This window comes from Labrus bergylta, chromosome 13 (genome assembly GCF_963930695.1).
Source record: "Labrus bergylta chromosome 13, fLabBer1.1, whole genome shotgun sequence".
In the NCBI taxonomy this organism is placed as follows: domain Eukaryota; kingdom Metazoa; phylum Chordata; class Actinopteri; order Labriformes; family Labridae; genus Labrus; species Labrus bergylta.
Window position 1 is genome coordinate 22,002,250 of NC_089207.1, and position 23,421 is coordinate 22,025,670.

Below are 23,421 nucleotides of genomic sequence, written 5' to 3' on the forward strand. Positions count from 1 at the left end.
AACAGCTTTGGTTTCTATGGCAACGATTCATGATGAGTGATTAATTTAACTGATTAAATTCAGCAGTGTGAGATTGTTTTGTGTTTATAACAATAATTACACAGAACAGGGCAAAGTAAGCAAAGAGGTAAGAGGTCCCCCCTCCATCCACAGGGGGCGCTCAAAATCGACAAAATACAAAAGTTCCTCACAGGAGCTTGTAATCTTAAGAACCTCATGAAGGTTGTGTACTAACACTGATAACAAGTCGCTCTTTCAGTCATGGACTCTCAGGCTCTGTAACTTAAACTTCAGTAACATTTAGTCTCAACAAGCCATCAGCTGTGATTTAACGCTAAACCTGCACGATGTAATAAATCATTCAATACGTCAGGACTGTACAGCCCTCAAAGTTTCACCTCTGAAACAGAATATTTGCTTTTCCTTTTGTGATTAAACATAAAATAAAATCTGTCCATGGTGATGAGATCTGAACTCTTCTGTTCACAAACCTTCGTCCTTCGGAGTTACGTTGCGGATGGTCATAAAGTGCTGGCGCCCCTCGGTCCTGAAGTTATATTTTGTGCTCTCTTTGAGCTCCCATGAGTCTTTGTACCAAGTCACGTTGGCATTGTCAAAGGCCAACTCGCACTCGAAGGTGGCAGCAGGGCGTTCGTCCACCAAGATACTTCGGATGCTTTTAGTGAACTGAATTTGTTGGGCTAAAATTAAACATTCAGAGTTAACTTCCCATCTTCAGATTTGTGTTACGTTTAAACATGGCATCCTGATTAGAGGTTATTATGTTTAGAAGATACTCATCTTTGGTTTGTTTTTATATTTACTTTACATTTAAGAGACACAGAGACACAAGAGAAACAAGAGACACAAGAGACACAAGAACTTCACATTACACGAGAATGACGTCATCCTGTGAACCGGCAGGCTCAAAGAGGTCAGTGTGGGTTCGGTTAGTCTGGAGTCAAACGGCTTACCTGTCCTGTAAACAGCTGCTGATAATAAAATGGACATGTTACAGACGTACAAACAAGCGTCCGTCAGGGCGGACAGGAACTCCAGACGCTCTTACCTGTCACGGTGAGCTTGGCGTTGGAGATGTGAGGTCCACACACCACGCGGTAGTTGCCCTGATCTTTCACCATGCAGTTCTTGATCTTCAGGCAGTGGCGGTCGCCCTCTGTGCTGATGTCGTACTTATCGCTGCTGTCCAGCTTCTGCGTGCCCTTGTACCAGGTGAGTGTGATCTCCGGGTAGTTGATCCGGACCCGGCACTCAAAGGTGGCGCTCTGGTTCTCAGCTGTCGTCTGGTCCGTGATGTCCTCAAGCACGGAGACGGGCTGAGGATTCAGATTGATGTTTAATCTTGTAGAGATCGTAAAGTTTTCACGGATAAAACATTCTGATAAACATGTCTAAATGTTGAGTTTATACGGACGCAGGTTTGTTGTCGGAGGCGGGGCCATCTGAAGACTTTTCTATGTTTATTTAGATTAAACTAAATCTCACAAAAGACGAGTTGGGAAGAACAGGATGATGTGCTTTTCATAATAATGTTAAAGAAATTAAAACAGAAAAACCAAGCTGCAATATCAGTTCAAACAAGTTCTCATAAAGTCCCTTTATGTTTGAAAACTGATCAACATGAACCACAGACTTTAAAAACCAGCAAAAATAAGGACAGATATAATTAATTCATGTAATTAATCATGAATGTAAAGCTCTGAAATGGACACAAACAACTAACTTAAACACTGAAACTGAAATAATCAACATTTTAGGTCAAAAAACAAACATCGGGCCATGAGACAGTTTATTAAACTCAAGACTCTAAAACAGACAGAAATAACATTTAAATTCTATAAAACTGACGGGATAAATGAGTTAAGGCTCTGAGCTGATTAAACACATTTAAAGCTCAGACAGAAGAACTAAAGAATCTAAATGAACAGACTCAAACTCAATCTGCTTTCTCAATAGAGATCTGTGTTTTATTCATGTAGTGCTTCATCCCTCTCCTCTTTTTGATTTAAAGCTCTTTAATCAAATATTTCATGCCGATACTTTGCCGTGTAAAAACCACGGTGTGGGGTGTTACGGGGTTGTTGGTTACCTCGGTGCCGACACGTCCCTCCAGCTGTGTGATGAATCGAGCCATGTCCGCCTCATCGACCCGGCCGCCATGCTCCACTTCCTGTAGGCGGAAGGTCAACAGCTCAATAAAGTGACTAAAGTTCTCCTCGCATAGTGATAGGAAGCGGAAATACTAAACAGCTGATATTATTTGAGTCATGAAGCCTTGATCCAGACATGGGCGAAGAGAGAAGCTCATCTTAGTGCAATCAGGAATTACTTTTATTTGATATAATAAGCTTCTCCTTCTGTTTATCTCTGTGCTGCTGCAACATGCAAGCAATACTTTATATGTAACTTTGACCTCTGGTGTTTAAAAAGGGTACTACAGTCCAAATTCTAAACATTACAGAGAGCTGTCTCCCCCCGCCCCCTCCTCTCTAGAGTCGATGCTCACGCAGGTTGCCATGTGGTGGACAATGAAGCTTCAGTGTTTATCCAGCTCTGCATCGGTCTGTAAACCTTTCTGCGTTCTAACCTCTCTCCATTTTTCAAAAGCATCTCCAATATTGATCCTAGTTTTTACTATTGTAACAAAGTTGACTTTTCTGGTGTCATGACGACCTTAAAACTAACATGGTGTTTTATATTCCTCCACTGATAAACCGTCGCAGCTGTGCGTCTCTCACCACTTTTCCAGTCTCCATCTCCTTCTCCCTCTTCAGGAACTCGATGGCCTGCAGGATGGCGCGGTAGTCGTGGATACCGTGCTCGGTCAGGATCCTCTCATATTCTTTGGGGTCGTGACCTCTGAGCAGCTCCACAATGTCGATGTCTCCCTCTTTCTTTGGACTCTTCTGCTTTGATGGTGTCCTGAAGGAAATAAAAAACACCATAAGAGAATGTTCGACAGGCGGAGACGTGGATAATCTCAAACTATCAGCACAGCTTACTTCTTCAGCCTCGTCCTGATGTCTCCCAGTCCTTCCATCTCCTCCTTCTTGGTGACAGCCATCTCAGCGCTGCACTCGATCTCTCCGTGTTTGTTGGTGGCCACACACCTGTAGAGACCAGCATCAGACTTGGTGGCCTCTCGGATCTCCATCTTGGCGTCCTGGCCCTTGTGCTCAATAGAGATACGACCACCAGCAGTGATCTGCCTCCATTTGCCCTTCATCCACTTCACGCTGGGGATCGGGTCCCCGCCAATCTTGGCGATGAAAGTTGCAGTGCCCTCTGCAACGATAATACAGACATGAAGCATCATAAAGAATTCCTGTGTATGAAATAGTGTGTTGATTTGTTCTTTTCACTTGTTCTTTTTTTTCCTACATCTTTCATTCGGCATGGCCATGAATTGTTCTCTTTGTCTTGTTTTTAAAGCAATGATTACTCAGAAGTGTCAAAGGCTGAAAGCTGTCAGAGTGAATGTTAATGACAAGCAGTGTGAGGAATCCTGTTCACTCACTCTCTGTGACCGAGATGTTTTTAGGTTCCTCGATGAAGAAAAGGTTGTCAAGTCTCTTGACAGGGGCAGCGGCTGGGGCAGCTGGGGCGGCAGGCTCGGCTGGGGCTGCTTTGGCTCCTTTTTCTGAAAAAAGAAAAGTGAAGATGAAAAACGTGTTGACTGACACCAACAAGCCCAATATGAGCCTCTGGCCAAACAGTCCAATGTTAATGACTGCTTATAACCAGGCTTCGGTTTGATATCATAAATGACTCCAACAACAGATACAATGATACAAATTAGACAACCATGCATCAAAGAAAGCTTCATTGGGTTGAAAGATGTAAGAAAGATCAATAAGTCATATTCTGTGGAATAAAAGCAAACTGTTGGGCAAAATGGTTCAAATCATTTTAAATGCCCAAATAACCGAAAACACCTTTTTGGACAATTTTGAAAGAAGTATTCCAGTTTGGTGAAAAACATCCCGTTCTGTCGTGACGATGCAGTGAAGGCACTTAATGTGAAAAGTAAAAGAGGACAGGTTGCCATGGAGAGCCCCTTGCTCAGATATACGTAGAATGATTATTGTTCAAAGCTGATTACCTGTCACAGTGACCCTGGACTTGCAGAAGTTGCTGCCGTTGGCGTTGCTGGCCTTGCACAGATAATCTCCAGCGTCACTCTTTGAAGCAGAGCTGACCTCCAGAGAGGCGTTCCCGCCAACAAATGTGATTCTGGTGTTTCCACTGGACGTCAGCTCCCTCCTGTCTTTCATCCACTGGATGTTCAGAGGAGCCGAGCCGATCACGTGGCATTTGATGCTCAGCTTCTCGCCCTCGTTCACCGTCGTCGGCTCCAGAGGGATGTCGAACTTTGGAACCTGGCCGCTTTCTGAAGGAGTGATTGCAAAGAAGGAGGACAACTATAACACACTGCTTTAAACACGGTGAAATAATGGGCAGCACGACAGTGTCTGCTTCACACTTCAGAACAAACCTTTACAAATGAAGCCATGATGTATTGGCTGTGACAACACTGATACTGTGTGTGCCTGGTGTGAGTGAATGGTAGACTCTTCAAGGTTTGGGAGTGGGATTTTTTCTGAAAAAGCTTCAGGGCTTCTCTGATAAACACTGTCAACAACAACTCTTAATGTTGGCATCTTTTTTGGGTCAATAAAGCCACCAGGGTGACGGCCAGTTTTCCAGGATTCTTTTGGTATAACCAGCAGTATTTCAGGTTATTAACAAATATCCCAGGTAAGATGTCCTTTACCTCGTGCTGATCATTGTTTGCAACCTAACGCCTTGTTTCTACGTCTGTATGAGTATGGCGGTAGGTCAACCGTAAACTGGAAGTCAATTAATTCCTATGGGAATCTGTGTAATATAAGATGAGCTACAATATCACAGCACACATTCGATTTGAATTTGTGCAGTCCGACACACAAATCCCAATGTTGCCGATGTTTACGTTAATTCAGACAATGTGCAGGAGTTTGTCTGCAAGTTTGAGTGCCAATTTCTTCTATTTCTAATTTGGTATCATGACAACTTGAAATTTAAAAAAAGTTAAAACTCTGTGTTGCACCCTTAAAAACTCCTCTTCAGTTTGAATGAAATGCTAATAATGTAATATGCATCTAAAAAAGGTTCGGCCTCTACTACACCTATGTTCACTTTAAAAGGAAATGGCGATTAAGCATGAATCCAAATCCTGATCAGTATTGGAGATTTCTTTCTATTGCAGATAAAGTGACATCCTCGTACCTGAGATGGAGAGAGAAACCCGACATGAAGCTTCTCCAGCTTCGTTTGAGGCTGTGCATGTGTACTCTCCGCTGTCATAGGTGGACGAGTCTCTGACACACAGCACAGCCATGTTGTTGTGGAAGCTGACATCGTATTTGTCAGAGCCATAGATTTCGCTGTTGTCCTTGTACCAGGTGACGGTCAGAGGCTGAGAGCCTGACACCCGGCCCTCTATCTTCACCGTCTTACCCACAGAATCCACCATAGACTCAGAGGGCTTCCTGGTGAAGTTTGGAGGCACTTTGCGCTCTGTTAGTGGGGGAGAAAAGGTATAAAATCAGGCAGGGTAAGAATCTTTTTTAAAGGCCGCTGGGCCTTGACCCTTAATACTGGGAAAACAGAGAGCCACAGCACAGAGACAACATCAAACAACCTGCAACACAGAAGCAAACAGAACATCCACCCTGTCTATTAAAAACTATTTTCAAGCTATCTAATATTTATCTGACCCAGCCATAACATGATGAAAAACTCTCTTAATGACCTCTCATCATAAAATCTGTTTCTGTCCAAATCCGGCAAACACAGGACCAGGACCAGCCAACCCTGAAGAACACAACGTGACTCAAGACCTAACAGATGTTACGAACCAACGAGAACACGACCACAGGAACGATCACTACACTGGAGGTTAGTGATAGTACATGGAACCAAATGTGGGGATGAAGTTGTGATGGAAAAGCTTTTGGTTAATGTGTTACCTATTTTAACATGAGCATGACAGGTGTCCGATCCTTCTGCATTGGAAATTTCGCACGTGTATTTTCCTGCTGCTGTGGCTCTGTTGCTGTAGAGAACCTCCAGAACACACGAGGAGTCGGTGGTTTTGACGTTGTACTGGTAAGAAGCCCAGATCAGCTTGTCGTCCTTCTTCCATGTCACGTTGACCCTCTGACTGCCGCTGTAAGTGCACTCCAGCCTCAAGGGTTTACCCTGTTCATGGCACATGTCCGCCAGCTTCTTGACAAATCGCACAGGTTCTGAGAGAAGCAATGTTGACATCAGTCATAGGAATTAATGACCCGTACATGCAGAGGACAAAATGGTATGTGACCGCGCAATATCCAAAGAGATCTGCGACGTCCTCATGCGCATAAGAGAGGCTATGTGAATGGAGAGAACTTTACCCGTACATGAAGGTATGGCCGGCAGTCGAAAAGCTATGTAAATGGGGTAGGGTTTTTAGTGTCAGGAATTATTCACTTCATGCATGAATAAATGAAGCAAACTACAAGCACTGTGCTGTTGGTTCTGGTTACCTAGTTTGACATAAGCATGGCAGATGTCAGATCCATCTGCGTTGGAAATTTCGCAAGTGTATCTTCCCTGAGCGTCTTCTCTGTCACTGTTGAGGACGTCCAACACACAGCTACAGTCTGTGGTCTTGACATTGTACTGATAAGAGGCCCAGATCGGACTGCCATCCTTCCTCCAGCTCACACTCACTCGTTGGCTACCCGTGAATGCGACCCTAAGTGTCAGCGGCTGGCCGACTCTGAATGTGGTGTTTTCCAGCTTTCTGATGAAGCGTGTGGGCTCTGTGAGAATCAGTGAGGGTTGTTAAATGGCAATAATGGTAAGCAAGCAAAAGCAAAAGTGAATCCTGTAATAATTATTCATAGAAGTGTGCAGCATAGCTTAAAAAGATCCTACTCCAGGGACGGCTTCTGTTTCAAAGGCAATGACTGCACAACGCTCTAGATTTCCCCATCAGAAACATTTTATTTACAGCCCAGGTAAATGCTAAACTAGCCTGAACTAGTTTAAAAATGTGAGACCAGGTATCAGCGAGAACACCAGTCTATGCATCGATGACGGAGGTGAGACCAATTTTTCAATAAGAAGCCAGCAGGGGGCGACTCCACTGATATTAGGAGGATTATATAAATTAGCTCAAGAGAATCAGATTAATAAAGGAAAAAGTTAAAACAGAACGTTTATGGTCACCAACGCCATCTTGATCAAACTTCTAACTTCTTTGAGCTTTTCAGGGAAAATACACTTTGACATTAACGGAAGGAAAAACCAGAAGAACAGAAGCCAGTTCGGAGTAGGATACAACATCTGCTCTGAATGGTTGTAATTAGCAAATGTTTGCTGATCAGTGTTAGCCAATAAGAAATGAGTGCTGTGGTGATTTGTGGAAGTGATACCTTTCTTAGAGGTTTTACAAACAATGTAAGCGTCACAGGCGGCAGAACCTTCAGCGTTTGAAACTTGACAAGAATAGACTCCGGCAGCTTCTTCTCTGTCACTATTGAGGACTTCCAGAAAGCACAAGCAATCGGTGGTCTTGATGTTGTATTTGTACGAAGCCCAGATTGGTTTGCCGTCCTTTGTCCAGCTGACGTGCACTTGCTGGCTTCCAGCGTAAGTGCAAGACAGACGCAATGGATCGCCCAGACGGTAAGGTGTGTCTTCGAGCTTTTTCAAAAAGCGCACAGGTTCTGAGAGAGGCAACATTAGTGTTAGTCATGATAAATACCCTGAGCCGTAAGCAAGCCGATGAGTGAGCATGATAGGAAGTAGTTACCTAGTCTGACATGAGCATGACAGCTAGCTGAGCTAGTAGCATTGGATATTGCACAGGAATATTTCCCAGCAGCCTCTTCTCTGTTGCTATTGAGAACCTCCAACAGACAGGAGTCGTTCGTGGTCTTGATGTTGTACTTATACGAAGCCCAAATGGGCTTGCCGTCTTTAGTCCAAGTCACGTGCACGTGCTGGCTGCCCGTGTACATGACCTGGAGCTTCAGAGGCTGTCCAACCCTAAAGGTCATGTCCTCCAGCTTTTTCACGAAGCGCACAGGTGCTAGGAGAGGCAAGGATGTTAGTTATTAGTTGTGAACAATTGGCAATGCTAAGCAATGTTATATGAAATAGAATATGCAGATAAAGTTTGACAGTGATCAAAACAAGGCTCATTGTTTTCAGTTTTTAAAGACTTGAAACTAAAAGTACCAATTAAAATAAGACTTTACAGAAAATCACTGATGTCACTGATCATTCACATCGCTGGGACGGCGCTAGCTTCAGCTTGTTGTTTATCTTAGGGAACATGTTTAATTCATGTGAACTCCTCCCTCTCTAACCGCAGCCCTGAGACAGTAGCAGCCCCGCTGTTAGTAGGGGTACAATGGCAAAGTTCCGTCACAAAGGTAACGATTTAAGAAGAACCAACAGACTTTACAAACTAAAAAAAATACTGTTCAGGGAAAAAATTATTTTATGAAAAAATAACTAAATTGTCTTTGGGCTGCATCATGTCTGAATGGAGATCAGTTGTAGAAACGGCATCAATCGGTCGGAACACTAAAGCCCTGTTCAGATCGCCACAACACTTTTACTCCTGTGATAGTTCTCCATTATGAAGGCCATGGAAGCATAATCGGGGGGCAAAGTGATCCTACTTCTTCACCACCATCGGAGTAAGTAACAGAGGCATTACATGGGCGAGATGGGATTAGCGGAGAACAAGGCTGTGTGCAACACAGTGATGAATTCACAGGCTGGGACACTAATGTAACGCTGTTAAAGAATCAATATAAATGAACATAGATGTAATGATGAAGGAGCTTCGTTACAGAGCTGTAGCACAATTGAACTATGAAAAGGACTTTAGAGCGGTGGGGGAGGGGGCAACAAACAGCGATGGGTGGGGGAGGAGGTGCTCTGAAGGGACAGCTTCTGGAAATCTACTCTGAAAGTCATCGTTGTTTAAACATTCAAGTAAAAGTTTAATTGTTTTGTGTTTTGCTTGGGCATATTTTGGTTTGATAAAAACAGAAAAAAATGAGCCTTCTCTTTGAGCCTTCATGTTAAATGTGTTACCTAGCTTGACCTGAGCGTGGCAGATAGCCGAGTTCTCAGAGTTTGAGATCTCACAGGAGTATCTGCCCGCTGCTTCCAGACGGTCACTGTTTAGGACCTCCAAGACACAAGAGTTATCTGTGGTCTTGACATTGTATTTGTAGGAAGCCCAGATTGGTTTGCCATCCTTTGTCCAGCTCACATAGACCCTCGGGCTGGCACTGAACCCGCAGTACAGTGTCAGCGGCTGGCCCAATCTGAAAGTGGTGTCTTCCAGCTCTTTGATAAAGCGCACAGGTTCTAAAGAAGGCAATGATGATGTTAGTTTCTGTGTTTTTGTGATAGCAAGCAAATGCATGTCTATGTAAAGGTCTGCTCAGCAGGGGGTTTGCTAGAATTGATGATTATTCACATTTTGAAACTAAAATGAGTTGGAATCTACTGGAGTGAAGCATTACCTATCTTAACCATAGCATGGCAGATATCAGTGCCCTCTGAATTGGATATTTCGCACGAGTATTTCCCGACAGCTTCCCCACTGTCGCTGTTGAGAACTTCCAGGGTGCTGGAGAAGTTGGAGGTTTTAACGTTGTATTTGTACGAAGCCCAGATGGGTTTGCCGTCCTTCATCCAGCTGATGTAGATCCTCTGGCTGCCGGTAAACGTGCACTCCAGCGTCAGAGGGTGGCCGATTTTATAAAAGGTGTTTCTCAGTTTTCTCACAAATCGAACCGGTTCTAAAAAATCAATTAGTCATGATGGTGTTAGATAATATAAGCAGTCATGATGGTGTTAGATAATATAAGCAGTGATGTTCAGGTTTATAAAGGACCTGCTGAATGATGCGTTATTAGAGTGCAAATGACTGAAGGTATGTTTTAAATCCCTGTTTACCTAGTTTGACATTAGCATGGCACACATCCCTTCCTTCGGCGTTAGAAATTTCACATGTGTATTTCCCAACAGCCTCTTCTCTGTCGCTGTTGAGCACTTCCAGGAAACAGGTGTCTTTGGTGGTCTTCACGTTGTACTTGTACGATGCCCAGATTAGTTTGCCGTCTTTCTTCCAGGTTATGTTGATTCTCTGACTTCCAGTGTACATGCATTTTAAGGTCAGCCTTTCATGGAGTCTGAAATACGTGTCTTCCAGCTTTTGGACAAAGCGAGCGGGCTCTGAGAGGAGTAATGGTGGGGTTAATTGCATGTAAGAACACTTTGTGTTATGCTAGCAAGCAGGCATTAGTCTCGACTAACTGTGAATATTTTCTTATGTTGTCTTGATAGCAAACTACATTGCAGTAGAAAGTTAAGTTAATGAAATAAAAGCAGGTGATGTGTGAAGAGTTTGGATTTTACCTAGGCTCACTCGAGCGTGGCAGACGTCAGTTCCCACCCCATTTGAAATTTCACAAGTGTACTTCCCAGCTGCCTCTGGCCTGTTGCTGTTAAGGACTTCCAGAACGCAGATAGAATCAGTGGTTCTAACATTGTACTGATAAGAGGCCCAAATCAGCTTGCCGTCCTTTTTCCATGTGACGTTGACCCTCTGGCTTCCAATGTAAGCACAGGCCAGTTTCAGCGGCTGACCGACTATGAGAATAGTGTCCTCCAGCTTGGCGGTAAAGCGCACAGGTTCTGAGAGAAGCAAGGTTAATGTTAGAAATGTGCCAACTGTTATGCTGCCATGCAACTGTAGGCCTCTTAGGAAGGTTAATGTTACTATCAAGGATGAATTGTAAAATGTACTGAAACCCCCTAGTGGAGGATTTATTATTGTATGAGAAAACAAACTATAAATCACCAGCACTCAGTGAACTTTTCACTTTCATTATCCTGTAACAGAGAAGGATCTACAAACAGAAAGTAACAGGTATGGAAACGAGCATCACCTTTCACCATTACGTTACACCTGGCAGAGGCTGAGCCGACCCGATTCTCTGCCTGGCAGGTGTACTCGCCGTGATCAAATTTGGTTGTTTTGATCAGTTTCAGAGTTGCAACACCGTTTGTGAAATCCATCGAGCAAACGTTCGACTTGCGCAGCTTTCCATCACCTTTGAACCAAGCTACAGAGATGTCAGGGGTCCCTGCAATACGGCATTTCAGGGTGACCGCATCGCCCATGGTTAGCGCTGCTGGCTCCATCTTTTCGACAAAGTATGGTCGCTCTAAAGTGAAAGATGATGATGATGATGGTTTAGTACAACTACTGGTTTTGAGCTAAGTCAAATTAATGAATCAATGAATTATTGATGAATGATTGTATGAATGATCGTGAATTATAACAAGCCAGAAGAGTAAACTCATATTTATTTTACCTAATATTGACACTTGAGCTTCACATTTGTCACTTCCGACTCCGTTGTCTACTTCGCAAAAGTATCTACCGGCAGCCTCCGTCCTGTCAGCGCTAAGAACCTCCAGAATGCAGGAGGTGTCTGTGGTGATCACATTGTACTGATATGAGGCCCAGACGGGTTTACCATCCTTCTTCCAGGTCACATTTACCCTCGGAGTTCCAGCAAATGTGACCTCAAGCCTCAAGGGTTTTCCCTTTTCGGCAGATACGTCCTTCAGCTTCTTCACGAAGTGGACTGGTTCTAAGAGAGGTAATTCCAGGATTAGTTAAATCAGATGTATTTAAAGAGCTGCAGAAATGGTTAAAAAAAGATTTCTATCATGCTAACAAACCTTTAACGAACAGATTAACCGGGCAGCTTTCCTTCCCTGCCTCGTTAATGATTTGGCAGGTGTACTCTCCTGCATGGGATTTCTCAACTTTGTGAAGCACCAAAGTAGCGACTTCGTTCTTCAGGCCGATCTCACAGCCCCGACCATGCTGCATTTCTTTAGCTCCCCTGAACCATTTGACCTTCAGTGGAGCACTGCCGTTCACTTTAGCTGAGAAAGACACATTTTTGCCGGGTAGTGTTTCCTTCGCTTCGGGTGATTCCACAAAATAAGGAGGTTCTGGATTTACATAAAAAAAGGATGTCATTAACTCTTTGTTATGAGCCTGGTCCCATGCTAAGAAAAAGATCCTTGACTATTTCTCTTCTTGACTTCACATCTACTGACCTGTCACATTCATGGGAGCACTGGTCTCGCTGGTTCCAGCAGAGTTTACAGCTTTACATGTGTATTTGCCAGAATCTGACATCTTGATTGTTGGGACTCTCAGTTTGCAGTTATTATCAGTGCAGCTAATGTCATAGTTTGGTCCACTCTTGATCTCTTGGCCGTTGTGGAACCAGGATGTTGTTAGGGGAGCGGAGCCAGCAACCTTACACTCCATCTCACCAGGCTTACCAACAACAAGGTGGGTGTCTCTCAGCTTCCTTATGAAGCTCGGAGGAATCAACTTATCTATTGTCAAAAAAGAACAAGTTATTATGTATTCTGAGCTATTCTTTGGAAAAAGGATCCAAATGTTTTAGTGAGCATGTGCACAGTGGCCACCAACCTGAAACAGAGAGCTTAGTTTTGCAAGAGGCCGTACCAACATGGTTTGTGACCTCTAACTTGTATTCTCCGGCATCTGCTTTATCTGCAGAGCGAAGCTTCAGGACTGCAACCTTCTTTGTGAAGGACATCTGATACTTGGCACCAGCAGAGAGTTTTTTGTTATCCTTGAACCACTGAACCTTCAGTTCTGGTGAGCCAGAAACTGTGACTTCAAGAGAGGTATTTTCTCCTGACTTCACGTTCAACGACTCTGGGCAATCCACGATAGCAGCGGGCTCTAGAAATTAGTTTAAAAAAGATATTGAGCTAAACAAATCCTGACACTGTCACTCAAGGTAATGTGAAGAAGTTTGGAGTTCTACAAACCTAGAACGGTCACTTGGGAGACAGACTCAACAACTCCAGAGTCTCCTCTCAGCTTGCAGGTGTATTTACCAGCAGTGGTCAAGTCGGCTTTAGGTACCACAAGAGTGACCACGTTATTCTCAAAGGTAATCTTTCTGTTATCACCGTCTCTGAGAATGTGATCTTTGTCCTGAACCCAGCACACAGTCAGAGGCTCGGAGCCTTTCACTGTAGCTGTCAGAGTCAGCTGCTGACCAACCTTGACTGATTGGTCCACCAGTTTCTTCACAAATGCTGGTTGTTCTGAATGATGATGGAAAGATCAAACGTAAGGAGAAGCAATCACACTAATGCTACACTTTGAGGAAATGTTCAGCGATCCTTTACAAACCTTTCAGGCTAACGGTGGTGTGACAGAATCCAGTTCCTACATTGTTGGACACTCTGCACTCATAGAGACCAGCATCATCCAGCTCCAGCTTCATTATGTGAAGAGTGGCAGAGCTGGCTTCAATGACCATCTTATATTTCCTGCTCTCCTTCAGTGGCCTTTTGTCTTTGTACCAGTTTACCTGGAATGGTGGCGTGCCGTACACCTCACAGTGTAGGCTGGCATCTTTCCCTTTAATGCCCTCTACTGGGCTTGGGGTATTAGTAAAAGATGGGGCCTCTGGAAAATATATGAAGAGACATTAGCAGAAGTTTCTTGTAGAGGGTCATGCTTAAATTCAGTCCATGCTTGAGGAATCCATTCAGATGATGACAGAAGACGAAGGTCATTAGAGGTGAGAGGAACAGTTTCTTATGTTCATGCTATGTCTGGACTCGAGGTCTTATACTGAGATCAAAGAAACTCAACGAAGTAAAGCTTATGTAGTTCTTGAAATGCATGCCTCTAAAAAAAGAGGTAACATTCAGACTCATGCTATCCAACACAAAGGAGGACAAAAGACTTTATTTCACAGAAACAGAAGGTGGTGCTGTTGAGTTCCATGCTGAAGTTTTGAGACAAGGTTCCAAAAGCACTTAAGATTAAATCAAATTTCATAACCAGCATGATAGAGGATTTTCATTACTTCTTTTTCGTGCGACACAAGTTCTGAGGGGACACAATCCATAAAATCAAACATGTGTAGCCAAGATATAGTCTATAGCTGACCTTGAACTTTGAGAACAGTGCTGCAGCTTGCACTGCCAGCATCATTATGAGCCTCACAGGTGTAGACACCATTATCCTCGAACTTTGTGGTGCAAAGCTGGAGATATGCGGTGGAGTCTACAAACATTGTTTTATAGTTGCCTCCATCGGTTATCTTTTGGTCATTTTTGTACCAGCACATAGTCAGAGACTGTGCCTCCATGGCCTTGCATTCGAAACGGTATCCCTCACACTGCTTCACAAAGGTAGTGGGAGGAAGTTTCTGGACAAACTGTGGTGGTTCTGCAAAGCCAACAAAGATCAGGTTATTATCATCTGCAAGCAACACATGAACAAGTCTGTGACGTATGGAGGTAATCCTGGAAAGAAAGAAATGTTAACGGGGTGAGTTTGAGGAAATGAAATGAAGAAAGAGGGGCTGGGAAATGGACAAAAAAGATGGAGTAAAGTTTGTGGTGATGGACAAAAAAAAAGAAATGCCCGACCTTTCACCAACAAGTCTGCTGCACTTTTCACTGCGCCTGCTTCATTGCTAACTTGGCATGAATAAATCCCACTTTGCAGAGTCCCGACTGAGTGCAGATCTACAGAGGAAGAATACGTCTCCATTTTAATTGTACAGGAGGGTCCTGTGATGAGTTCGGTGTCATCCTTGAACCATTTGACCATAAATGGAGGTGTTCCTTCAAAGTCACTTCTGAAGCACACAGTAGACTTTGGAATAACAGCCTGAGACTCAGGCTCAGATTTGAACCTTGGTGGCACTGAAACCCATACAGAAAGATTATTAAGATACATGACTAAAAGCAATTGAGTTGACAAGTTGATCAAGATGACCTTTGAATGCAAACCTTTAGCTGTAAGAACTCCACTGCACACAATGCTGCCTGCTTTGTTTGATACTTTACAAGAATATTCTCCGGTATCATCACTCTCTGTCAGTTTAAACTCCAGTGAGAGAGTATTTTCAATTTGCAGAAGCTTATATTTGGAGCTCTTGGTAATCTCTTGTTTCCCTCTGCTCCATTCAACAGACATTGGAAGAGAACCAGCCACTTTGCACTCCATGGTTACTACTGAACCCATGATCGCTTGAATGTTTGTTAATTTTCTAAGGATCACCGGAGGAATGACCTCCTCTGTTTGAAATGATATTAAGAGAAAATTAGATTCAAAGTAAAAACATAGGTCTACGTGTAAAAATGTTGATTTGATTGTATTCTAATGGTAAAATATGACAAACCTAAAACAACCAGCAGGATTTTACAGCTGCAGGTCCCAACAGAGTTTCTGGCTTCAAACAGAAACTCTCCACCGTCTTCCAGCTGAGAGGTCGGTATGTTTAAACGGCTGAGGTTGTTTACAAAGTGGAGACTGTGTTTCTTCCTTGACTGGAGCTCTTTACCATCTTTGATCCATTTTACACTTATCTCAGGAGTTCCAGCTACCTTGCATTCAAGAGTAACAGGATCTCCACAAGTCACTTTGACTACCTCAGGCTTCTCTGTGATCGTGGGTGGTTCTACAACAGTGAAGAACAAAGTTAAGTTTACTTGTTGCTGTTAGAGCAAGCTCTTATGTTAAGCAAAAGCATCAAATTTGAAGCAGAGGTACCTAGCACTACCAGCTTGGCAAAGCATTTGTCCTGCCCGGCCTCGTTAACAACATGGCATGTGTATTTTCCCATGTGAGGCGCCTCACAGACCGGGATCCTGAGTGTGGCCTCGTTGTTTTGAAATGTTCTCTCAATCTTTGGGTCCTCTGGGATCCAGTTATCATCTCTTTGCCACTGCACAGAGAGAGGCTGAGAACCTTCCACCATGCAGCAGAAGATAGCGGCACCTCCCGCAATAGTTGAGACGTTTTCTATCTTCATATGGAAAGTTGGAGGGACTAATGCAAACAGAAGTAGTCATTGTAATACCGGCGTACACAGCACTGTATGCCTAATGTATGTAAGTGAGATGTTTAGTAAAACCAACCTTTCAGAGACAAAGCTGCAAAGCCGGTACAACTTCCAACTTCATTTGCTACCAAGCACTTATAAGTACCAACATCGTCCGCTTTACAGTCCTGGATCTTCAAGCTCACATTGTCACTATCAGCAATAACATACTTCTGGCTGGATTTGATAGGCTTTCTATCTTTGAACCATGTGACCTTGAATGGAGCACTTCCTGCCACTTTGCAAGCAAACGCTGCTGTGGAGCCTTTTACAACTTCAAGATGCATGAGCTCTTTCAAAAAGGAAGGAGGTTCTGAAACATAAAACAGCAAATCAAACTGAAGCATCCTTTGATTTCTACTGTTGTCACATGTAAAATGATCTTGACTTTAATACTGAGAGACTTGAGGGAAACCAACCTTTCACTTCAAGCTCAACACTGCAACTCTCTGTGCCTGCTTCGTTGCACGCTTCGCAGATGTATTTACCGTTGTCGTTTTCACTAGCTTCACAAATCTCCAGGGTGGCAACAGAGTTGTAAAATGAGATCTTGTGTTTGACACTTTGCTGAATCTCAGCTCCATCTCTAAACCAGCGCACAGAGATCTCTGGAGTACCAGCTAACTTGCACTCAAACACTTTAGCGTCTCCTGATGCTACCACTGATACACCTTCAGGTTTTTCAAGGAAATATGGCGGCTCTGAAAAGAATACACAAGTTACTCGAGTATTTTCATCTCTTTAAAGTACATAAAACTAACTAAGGAAAGAGATTGATATACACCTTTGACAAAGAGTGCTGCCTGGCATGACGTTGAGCCCACATCGTTCTGTATTTCACAGATGTAGTCTCCAGAATCTGAGGTTTTGGCAAAGAAGAGCTCCAGTGTGCTTGAGGTGTTGTCTTTGATCACGGAGCAGTCAGCACTTGATAAAATCTCTTTCTTGTTTTTAAACCACTTGATCTTTAGTGGTGCTGTACCAGAGACCAGTACATTTAACTGGACCTTTGAGCCAGGCAACACATTTACGGATTCTGGCTTTTCAAGAATACACGGCGGTTCTGTTGGTGGACAAAACCCAATTCATTACACATACAACATGATAAGGCCTTAAACTGCAGGAAAGCACTGAGAATACAAGAAATGAATCCAAACCTTTGACAAACAACATCCCCGAGCTCTGGGCTGATCCCGCCTTGTTTTTAGCCATGCAGGTATAAAAGCCACTGTTTTTAATGTCAACACAACTGATCTCCAGGAAAGCAACATTTTCAAAAAATGTGCATTTGTGTTTCTCATCTGTACAGATCTCTTCCCCGTCTTTAAACCACTCTATCGTCATCGGCAGGGAGCCAGAGACGAGACACTCCAGATGAACAAACGATCCTCTGATACCTTCTGTCTCCTTCAGTTCTCTTGTGAAGGACGGTTTTAAAATCTGATCTATTATACACAGCATACAACAAACAGAGATGAGTGCTTTGTGCAAATCAGAGAGAGGAAAATGTGATAAAATATTTACTTCATCAAAAACTGACCTAAGACCGTCACAGCTGCTTCACAGGAACTGCAACCAGCTTTATTTGAAACCTCAAAAGTGTAGTCACCACTATCACTTTTCTCTGTTTTAACAATCTTCAGCACAGAGCTGGCGTCTGTGCCTCTTATGTTATATTTCTGGCCTGAGGTCAGCTCCTTTCCCGCCTTCGTCCATCTGGACTTCAGCGGTTTAGTGCCTGAGAATCTGCATTCAAGCCTGGCTGGGTCACCTTGAGTTACACTGATAGACTTTGCATGTTCTGTGATATTTGCTGGCTCTAGGATGACACAATAATCCAACACTGTGTTAGCTGCTACTATGAACAGGTATAATGCGACAGTTGAAACAAAAAGCTTGACAAATGAAGCGACAGCATTTAAAACAAGTAAGAGTCACATCCTACAAACCTGTCATTACGAGCACAGCGGCACAGCTGCGAGTCCCGGCTTTGTTCATTGCCTGACAGACATATTTCCCACCGTGTGATAACTGAGCATTTTTCAAATTCAACACGGCACATTTGGTTTCAGAGGACATCTTAACATGCTCATCCTCTGTGAGCTCATGATCATCCTTTATCCAGGTGAAAGTCATGGGAAGTGATCCAGATAACATACACTTCATAGAGATCTCAGATCCCACCATGCAGGACATATCCTCTAGTCTTTGAACAAATGATGGTGGTTCTAGTGAGAGAAGATCATACATCAGACTGCATGCAGTAGAAGGATTTACATTAACACAGATTATCCACATTGCAAACCATTATCTCCTGATCTAATAGGCTACTTTCTGCCAAATAACAAAAACAAGCTCAGCAAAAAAGCAACATGTTATTTAGAGTAAATGCCATGGTGCCTAGATTACATATTTGAAGAATCTGCACATTGATCAGTAGATAGTATAGACGCTGTCCTTGGACTAACCTTTAAGAGAAATCTGGCAAGAACAAGATGTCTCCCCAACATCGTTTGCAACAGTGCACTGGTATGTCCCAGCATCTGCAGTCTCACAGTGTGAGATCTGAAGAGTGACAGTTTCATTCTCAAAGCTGATCTTATGCCTTGGGTCGCTTCTGATCAGCTTATCGTTGAGGAAACAGCTTATTTCAAATGGAGGAGAACCTGTTACGGCCCCTTCCAAGACAATGCAAGATCCTTTCACAAGCTCAGCCGATTCAAAAGGCCTCACAAACACTGGAGGTTCTATGAAAATAAAGATCAGTAATGTTATATTTAAAGGCAATAGAGGGTTGAGTGTTTTCAAGTCTCATGAGGCCATGTGGTCCACAGAATTCATTTAACTGTTCACAACGTCTACATTACAAACTCTGCACTCTCATTGGTCACTGCGTGAGTCAAGACACCAATGGAGTCGCACTGGTTCTTGACAATATGTTAGACACCAGTGGAGCGCACTGGTTTTAAGCACTGGAGGACAATCACCAATTTGTCTTTACACAGTTTGCAGTTACCAAATTAGCTATCAGATGATAGTTGAGATCTGCTTTCTCTCCTTTGAGTGAGTTTGACTGAGCTTCACCAGACAATTACAGGATGGATAAATCGGACAACCCTTTAACACTCAAATTCCCGCCTTTGGGAAATTTAGAGGCGCCAATAAACCTGGACCTTAAAGTTGATTATGCAAATTTAAGAAGTGTCCTGATTAAATACTACAGGGTGTGATCCCTCAGCACTAAATGAAGATAAGAGTAATCCTCTGTATTGATAAGAAGCCTCCAGTTTTCCAGTTTCCCATCAATGTAGGCGTATTGAACGTGTTACAGAACAATGTGGACCATCGTAACATAAGCAGACTACTTAGGACTGAATTTACCTTTCATGGTTACTGAGCTGCTGCACTGGTCTCTGCCGGCCTCGCTGGATGCCATACAGACATAATCTCCGCTGTCCTCTATAGAACAGTCGTCTACCTCCAGAGTTGCTATAGAGTTGTCGAAGGACATTGTATGTCTGTGGTCTGAGGCTATTTCTTCCCCATTTTTAAACCACAAGATGCTAATAACAGGAGTGCCCTGTACTTTGCAGGACAACTTCAGAGGCTGTCCTGTTTTCAGTTGCTGTGAGGGCTCAAGCTTGATTGTAAACGTTGGGGCTTCTGTAAATTAACAGGAACAGTTTAAACAAGAGGTTTAGGAAACGAAAGAACATAACAGGGTATTAATGTTTTTTGAATGAAAGACTGAAAGAGCACCTTTCACAAAGAGGTCTACAGTACAATCCACCTTCCCAGCATCGTTGGATACTTGGCATGTGTATCTAGCAGAGTCACTGGGTTTCACAGAGTGAAGCTCCAAAGTGCTTGAAGTAGCATCTTTCTTTATCAAACACTTCCCCCCTGTGAATATCTCTTTTTCCTCTCTGAACCATTTCACAACCAGAGGAGCTGATCCTGTGAAAGCTGATTTTATGACAACATTTGATCCCGGTGAAGCGTCCTGGGATTCCGGGTTGACTGTGAACACCGGAGGCTCTGGAGTTATTTGGGAAGAAAAAGAGCACATATGTTCAAAGCCAAGGAATAGCTTTGATTAAGCAAAATGTCTGCCATATTCCTGTTAAATCTCAAGTAACGTAACACCTCTGACCTCTTACAGACAAGGTACCACTGGTCTCTTTTTCTCCGGCATCATTCGAGGCCCGGCATTTATAAACTCCTCCATCTGTCTGCTCCAGGCCGGTTACAGTCACGGAGGCTGTACTCTCACTGACATCAATCTTATATTTTCCATCACTGTGGATTTCTTTATCGTCTTTGTACCAGGAAACAATCATCGGCTGAGACCCAGCAACTCTGCACTCCAAAGTAACATTACTACCAACACTTCCATCAACTTTCTTTAGAGATTTGGTGAAGGATGGTGGCACTGCACGATCTGTGAGGAAATAAGTCCAGTTCATTACTGTCAATAAGAGCCAAATCTTAAAGCTGTAATAAACTTGTATTCTGGGCTAACTGACCTATAATGGTGACTGAGCAGGTGCACTGGTCTTTTCCTACTTTATTGGACACCTCCATCATGTACTCCGAGGTGTCTCCTTTATCTGCTGAGAGAATCTTTAAGGTGGCAGTGTTCTCCTTCACAATCACTTTATATTTACGCCCACTCATCAGCTCCTTGCCATCTTTAAACCATTTCACTTTGAGGTCTGGGCTTCCACAGATTGTGCACTCCAAAGTGGCTGAATCCCCTGCAGTCACACTGATGGACGCTGCCTTCTCTATGATCCTAGCAGGTTCTATAACACAACATTGCATTTAGGCTTTAGGAACATGTGTTTCTGAACTTTCTAATAATTCTAATAAACAGGGTTGTGTTCTAACCTTGAATTGTTAAGACAGCTTCACTTTTCTGCTGCCCCGCCTCATTTTCAGCAAGGCATGTGTACTTGGCCCCATGCTTCATCTCAACAGATGAGAAGGAAATGCTAGGGATGTTGTTTTCAAACGTCATTTTCACACTCGGATCGTCATCTCTGAGCAGCTCAGAATCTTTCAACCATTTGATAGTGATGGGGGCTGAGCCTTTGAGGGCTCCCTGTAGTTTCACTGTGTTTCCCAACACTGCTGTAGCACTCTCAATCCTCTTAGAGAACATAGGTGGCTCTGAAATAACAGATTTAGTAATAATATAAGTAACAAATGAGGACTACTATGGTTTTAATCAAAGAGTTTAAGTTCATCTTCATTTTCTGACATCACTAACCTCTTTGTTTAGCTACTGACTTCGATGTTACTGACCCGACCTCATTTGACACGACACATTCATATTCCCCAGTGTCAGCGCTCTCAAATGAGCGGATCTCGAGAGAGCTCAGAGCTCCCTGTGAGACTATGCTGTATTTGTTATCTGGGGACAGACGTTTCTTATTCTTTTTCCAGGCCACCTCGAATGGTGCAGAGCCTGAAATCTCACACTCCAACACAGCTACAGATCCTCTGACCGCCTCTATGGGGAGTAACTCCTTTCTGAAAGATGGGGGTTCTAAAGGAGGACATATCGCTTTGTTAGAAAATACCTTTTCTGACTGAATATTTGGTTCTGTAACAGAGGTACCTAAATCTACAAACCTTTCACTGTGACTTTAGTGCTGCTGCTTTCAGAGCCAGAGTCATTATGAACCTCACAGGAGTAGTTTCCACTGTCACTTGGCATGACATCCTGTACCTCAAGAGTGGTGAGACCATCCTTCTGACTAACATTGTATCTGCCACCCACAGAGAGTTTGCTGTCATTAAAGAACCAGCTGGTATGGAGTTCAGGGGATCCTTTGATGCTGCACTGCAGCCGTGCAGTGCTGCCTTGCTTCCAAACTGTGTTAGCTTCGAGCCTCTTTACAAAGATAGGCGGCTCTGGAGAGGTGTGAGGTTAAAATGAGCCATTTTGAAATCAAAGAAGATATTTCAAATAACAACCCAGCATTAGAAGAGGAGATGTTAGAAAGTGCAGCTGATATCATCTGACACTGAACACCACAGAATAAAACAAGTTATTTTCCAGTACTGCAGATTTGCTAAAGCTTCAAATGCTGCAGTAGCCATGAAAAATAAAGACACAGCTCTTACCTTGTACTTTCACAGAAGTGGAGCAAGAGGCACTCCCAGCCTCATTTGTCACTGTGCATACATAATTTCCACAATCTTTCAGTGTGGTCTTTAGGATATCAAGACTCACTGTCTTATCCTCAAAAGACAGTTTACAGTCCGGAGACTGGTGGACTTTTCTACCATCTCTGGTCCAGGTGACATTTACTCCAGTGTCCTCATCCACCTGACACTCCAGGTGTAGAGGAGCTCCAACCACAGCTGCGACTGGACCCAGGGGCTTTACAAAGTTGGGCTGGGTAATAACACGCAGCTCCATGCTGCATTCAGCTGTCCCAACATTATTCGACACCTTGCACACATAAAGCCCCCTGTCATCCGGCTCAAGTTTGATTATCTCAAGAGTGTGCTTATTCTTTTCACAATGGATCTGGTAGTGTGTGGGCACTGTGGGTAGGGTCTGGTTGTTTTTGAGCCAGACAACATTCAGTGGAACAGATCCTGTTATTACACACTGTATCATTGCCCTTTTCCCAACATACATAGTCTGCTGTTCAGGTTTAGTTATAAAGGCAGGAGGACATAGCTCTATAAGAATTCAGAAAAAGAGAAACATATTAGTTGTAATATGTCATACTCTGTCATTTAACCTTAACCAAAACTTGCCAATAATCAAAAACAAACCAGCAGGGCAAAAAAAAAATCAATAATTCAAAACCAATCAAACACAACGCAGACCAGCAACCAACAACAAAGTTATACCCTGTAGGAGAAAGAATCAACTACAGCTTTAGATTCAAGCTCCAATCAACACAAATATCAGATCCAACTCAACCAGCAGAGAGGAAGGAAAAACTCTTGTTCTTACCTGTCACGCTGAGAGAGGCAGAACATTCGTCACTTCCATGCTGATTGGACGCCTTGCAGGTGTATTCACCGCTATCGTCCTTATTTGGGCTCAGAAGCTCCAAACTGGCAGTGCTAAAGCGACTGATAATCCTGTACTTGTCCCCCTCTTTGATGGGGTGTCCATCTTTGAACCACTTGAAGCTCACGTTGGGAGCGTCCTCAGTTTCACATTCAAACTTGGCAGAGCCGCCAATGTTGATCTCCACGGGGACTATCCTGTGCCTGAACACAGGTTTCACTGCGTTTTTGGAGAGAAAGAAATATATGATTAATGAAAAGAACTTGTAAAAATTAAAGCAAATATTAATGTTTCCACTGCAAGTGGTGATGTGGTGCTGATGGAAGT

General features: G+C 43.3%; 1 protein-coding gene across 4 annotated transcripts in view; it reads right to left on the minus strand.

The window, feature by feature from the left end:
• Positions 1-23,421, minus strand: part of LOC109985143 (titin) — a 168,706-nt gene that overhangs the window by 111,894 nt on the left and 33,391 nt on the right. For 2 of the 4 annotated variants that reach the window (XM_065962527.1, XM_065962526.1), the window contains exons 40-58: positions 23,035-23,313; positions 22,188-22,754; positions 21,693-21,974; positions 21,328-21,606; positions 20,946-21,227; positions 20,582-20,860; positions 20,209-20,496; positions 19,815-20,093; positions 19,437-19,718; positions 18,524-18,802; positions 18,005-18,283; positions 5,290-5,580; positions 4,124-4,411; positions 3,539-3,661; positions 3,024-3,306; positions 2,760-2,943; positions 2,111-2,191; positions 1,070-1,337; positions 492-701 (exon numbers count right to left, since the gene is read on the minus strand). In XM_065962527.1, the coding sequence (XP_065818599.1) occupies positions 492-701; positions 1,070-1,337; positions 2,111-2,191; positions 2,760-2,943; positions 3,024-3,306; positions 3,539-3,661; positions 4,124-4,411; positions 5,290-5,580; positions 18,005-18,283; positions 18,524-18,802; positions 19,437-19,718; positions 19,815-20,093; positions 20,209-20,496; positions 20,582-20,860; positions 20,946-21,227; positions 21,328-21,606; positions 21,693-21,974; positions 22,188-22,754; positions 23,035-23,313 (5,103 nt within the window). Of the gene's footprint in view, positions 1-491; positions 702-1,069; positions 1,338-2,110; positions 2,192-2,759; positions 2,944-3,023; positions 3,307-3,538; positions 3,662-4,123; positions 4,412-5,289; positions 5,581-6,032; positions 6,312-6,590; positions 6,870-7,484; positions 7,779-7,864; positions 8,144-9,162; positions 9,442-9,599; positions 9,879-10,035; positions 10,315-10,497; positions 10,777-11,030; positions 11,310-11,459; positions 11,742-11,832; positions 12,112-12,219; positions 12,508-12,604; positions 12,884-12,972; positions 13,255-13,342; positions 13,622-14,110; positions 14,393-14,595; positions 14,875-14,961; positions 15,250-15,353; positions 15,633-15,724; positions 16,004-16,092; positions 16,369-16,474; positions 16,757-16,839; positions 17,119-17,212; positions 17,501-17,595; positions 17,875-18,004; positions 18,284-18,523; positions 18,803-19,436; positions 19,719-19,814; positions 20,094-20,208; positions 20,497-20,581; positions 20,861-20,945; positions 21,228-21,327; positions 21,607-21,692; positions 21,975-22,187; positions 22,755-23,034; positions 23,314-23,421 lie in introns of all 4 variants that reach the window. The other 2 variants (XM_065962525.1, XM_065962529.1) reach the window with 2 other exon arrangements.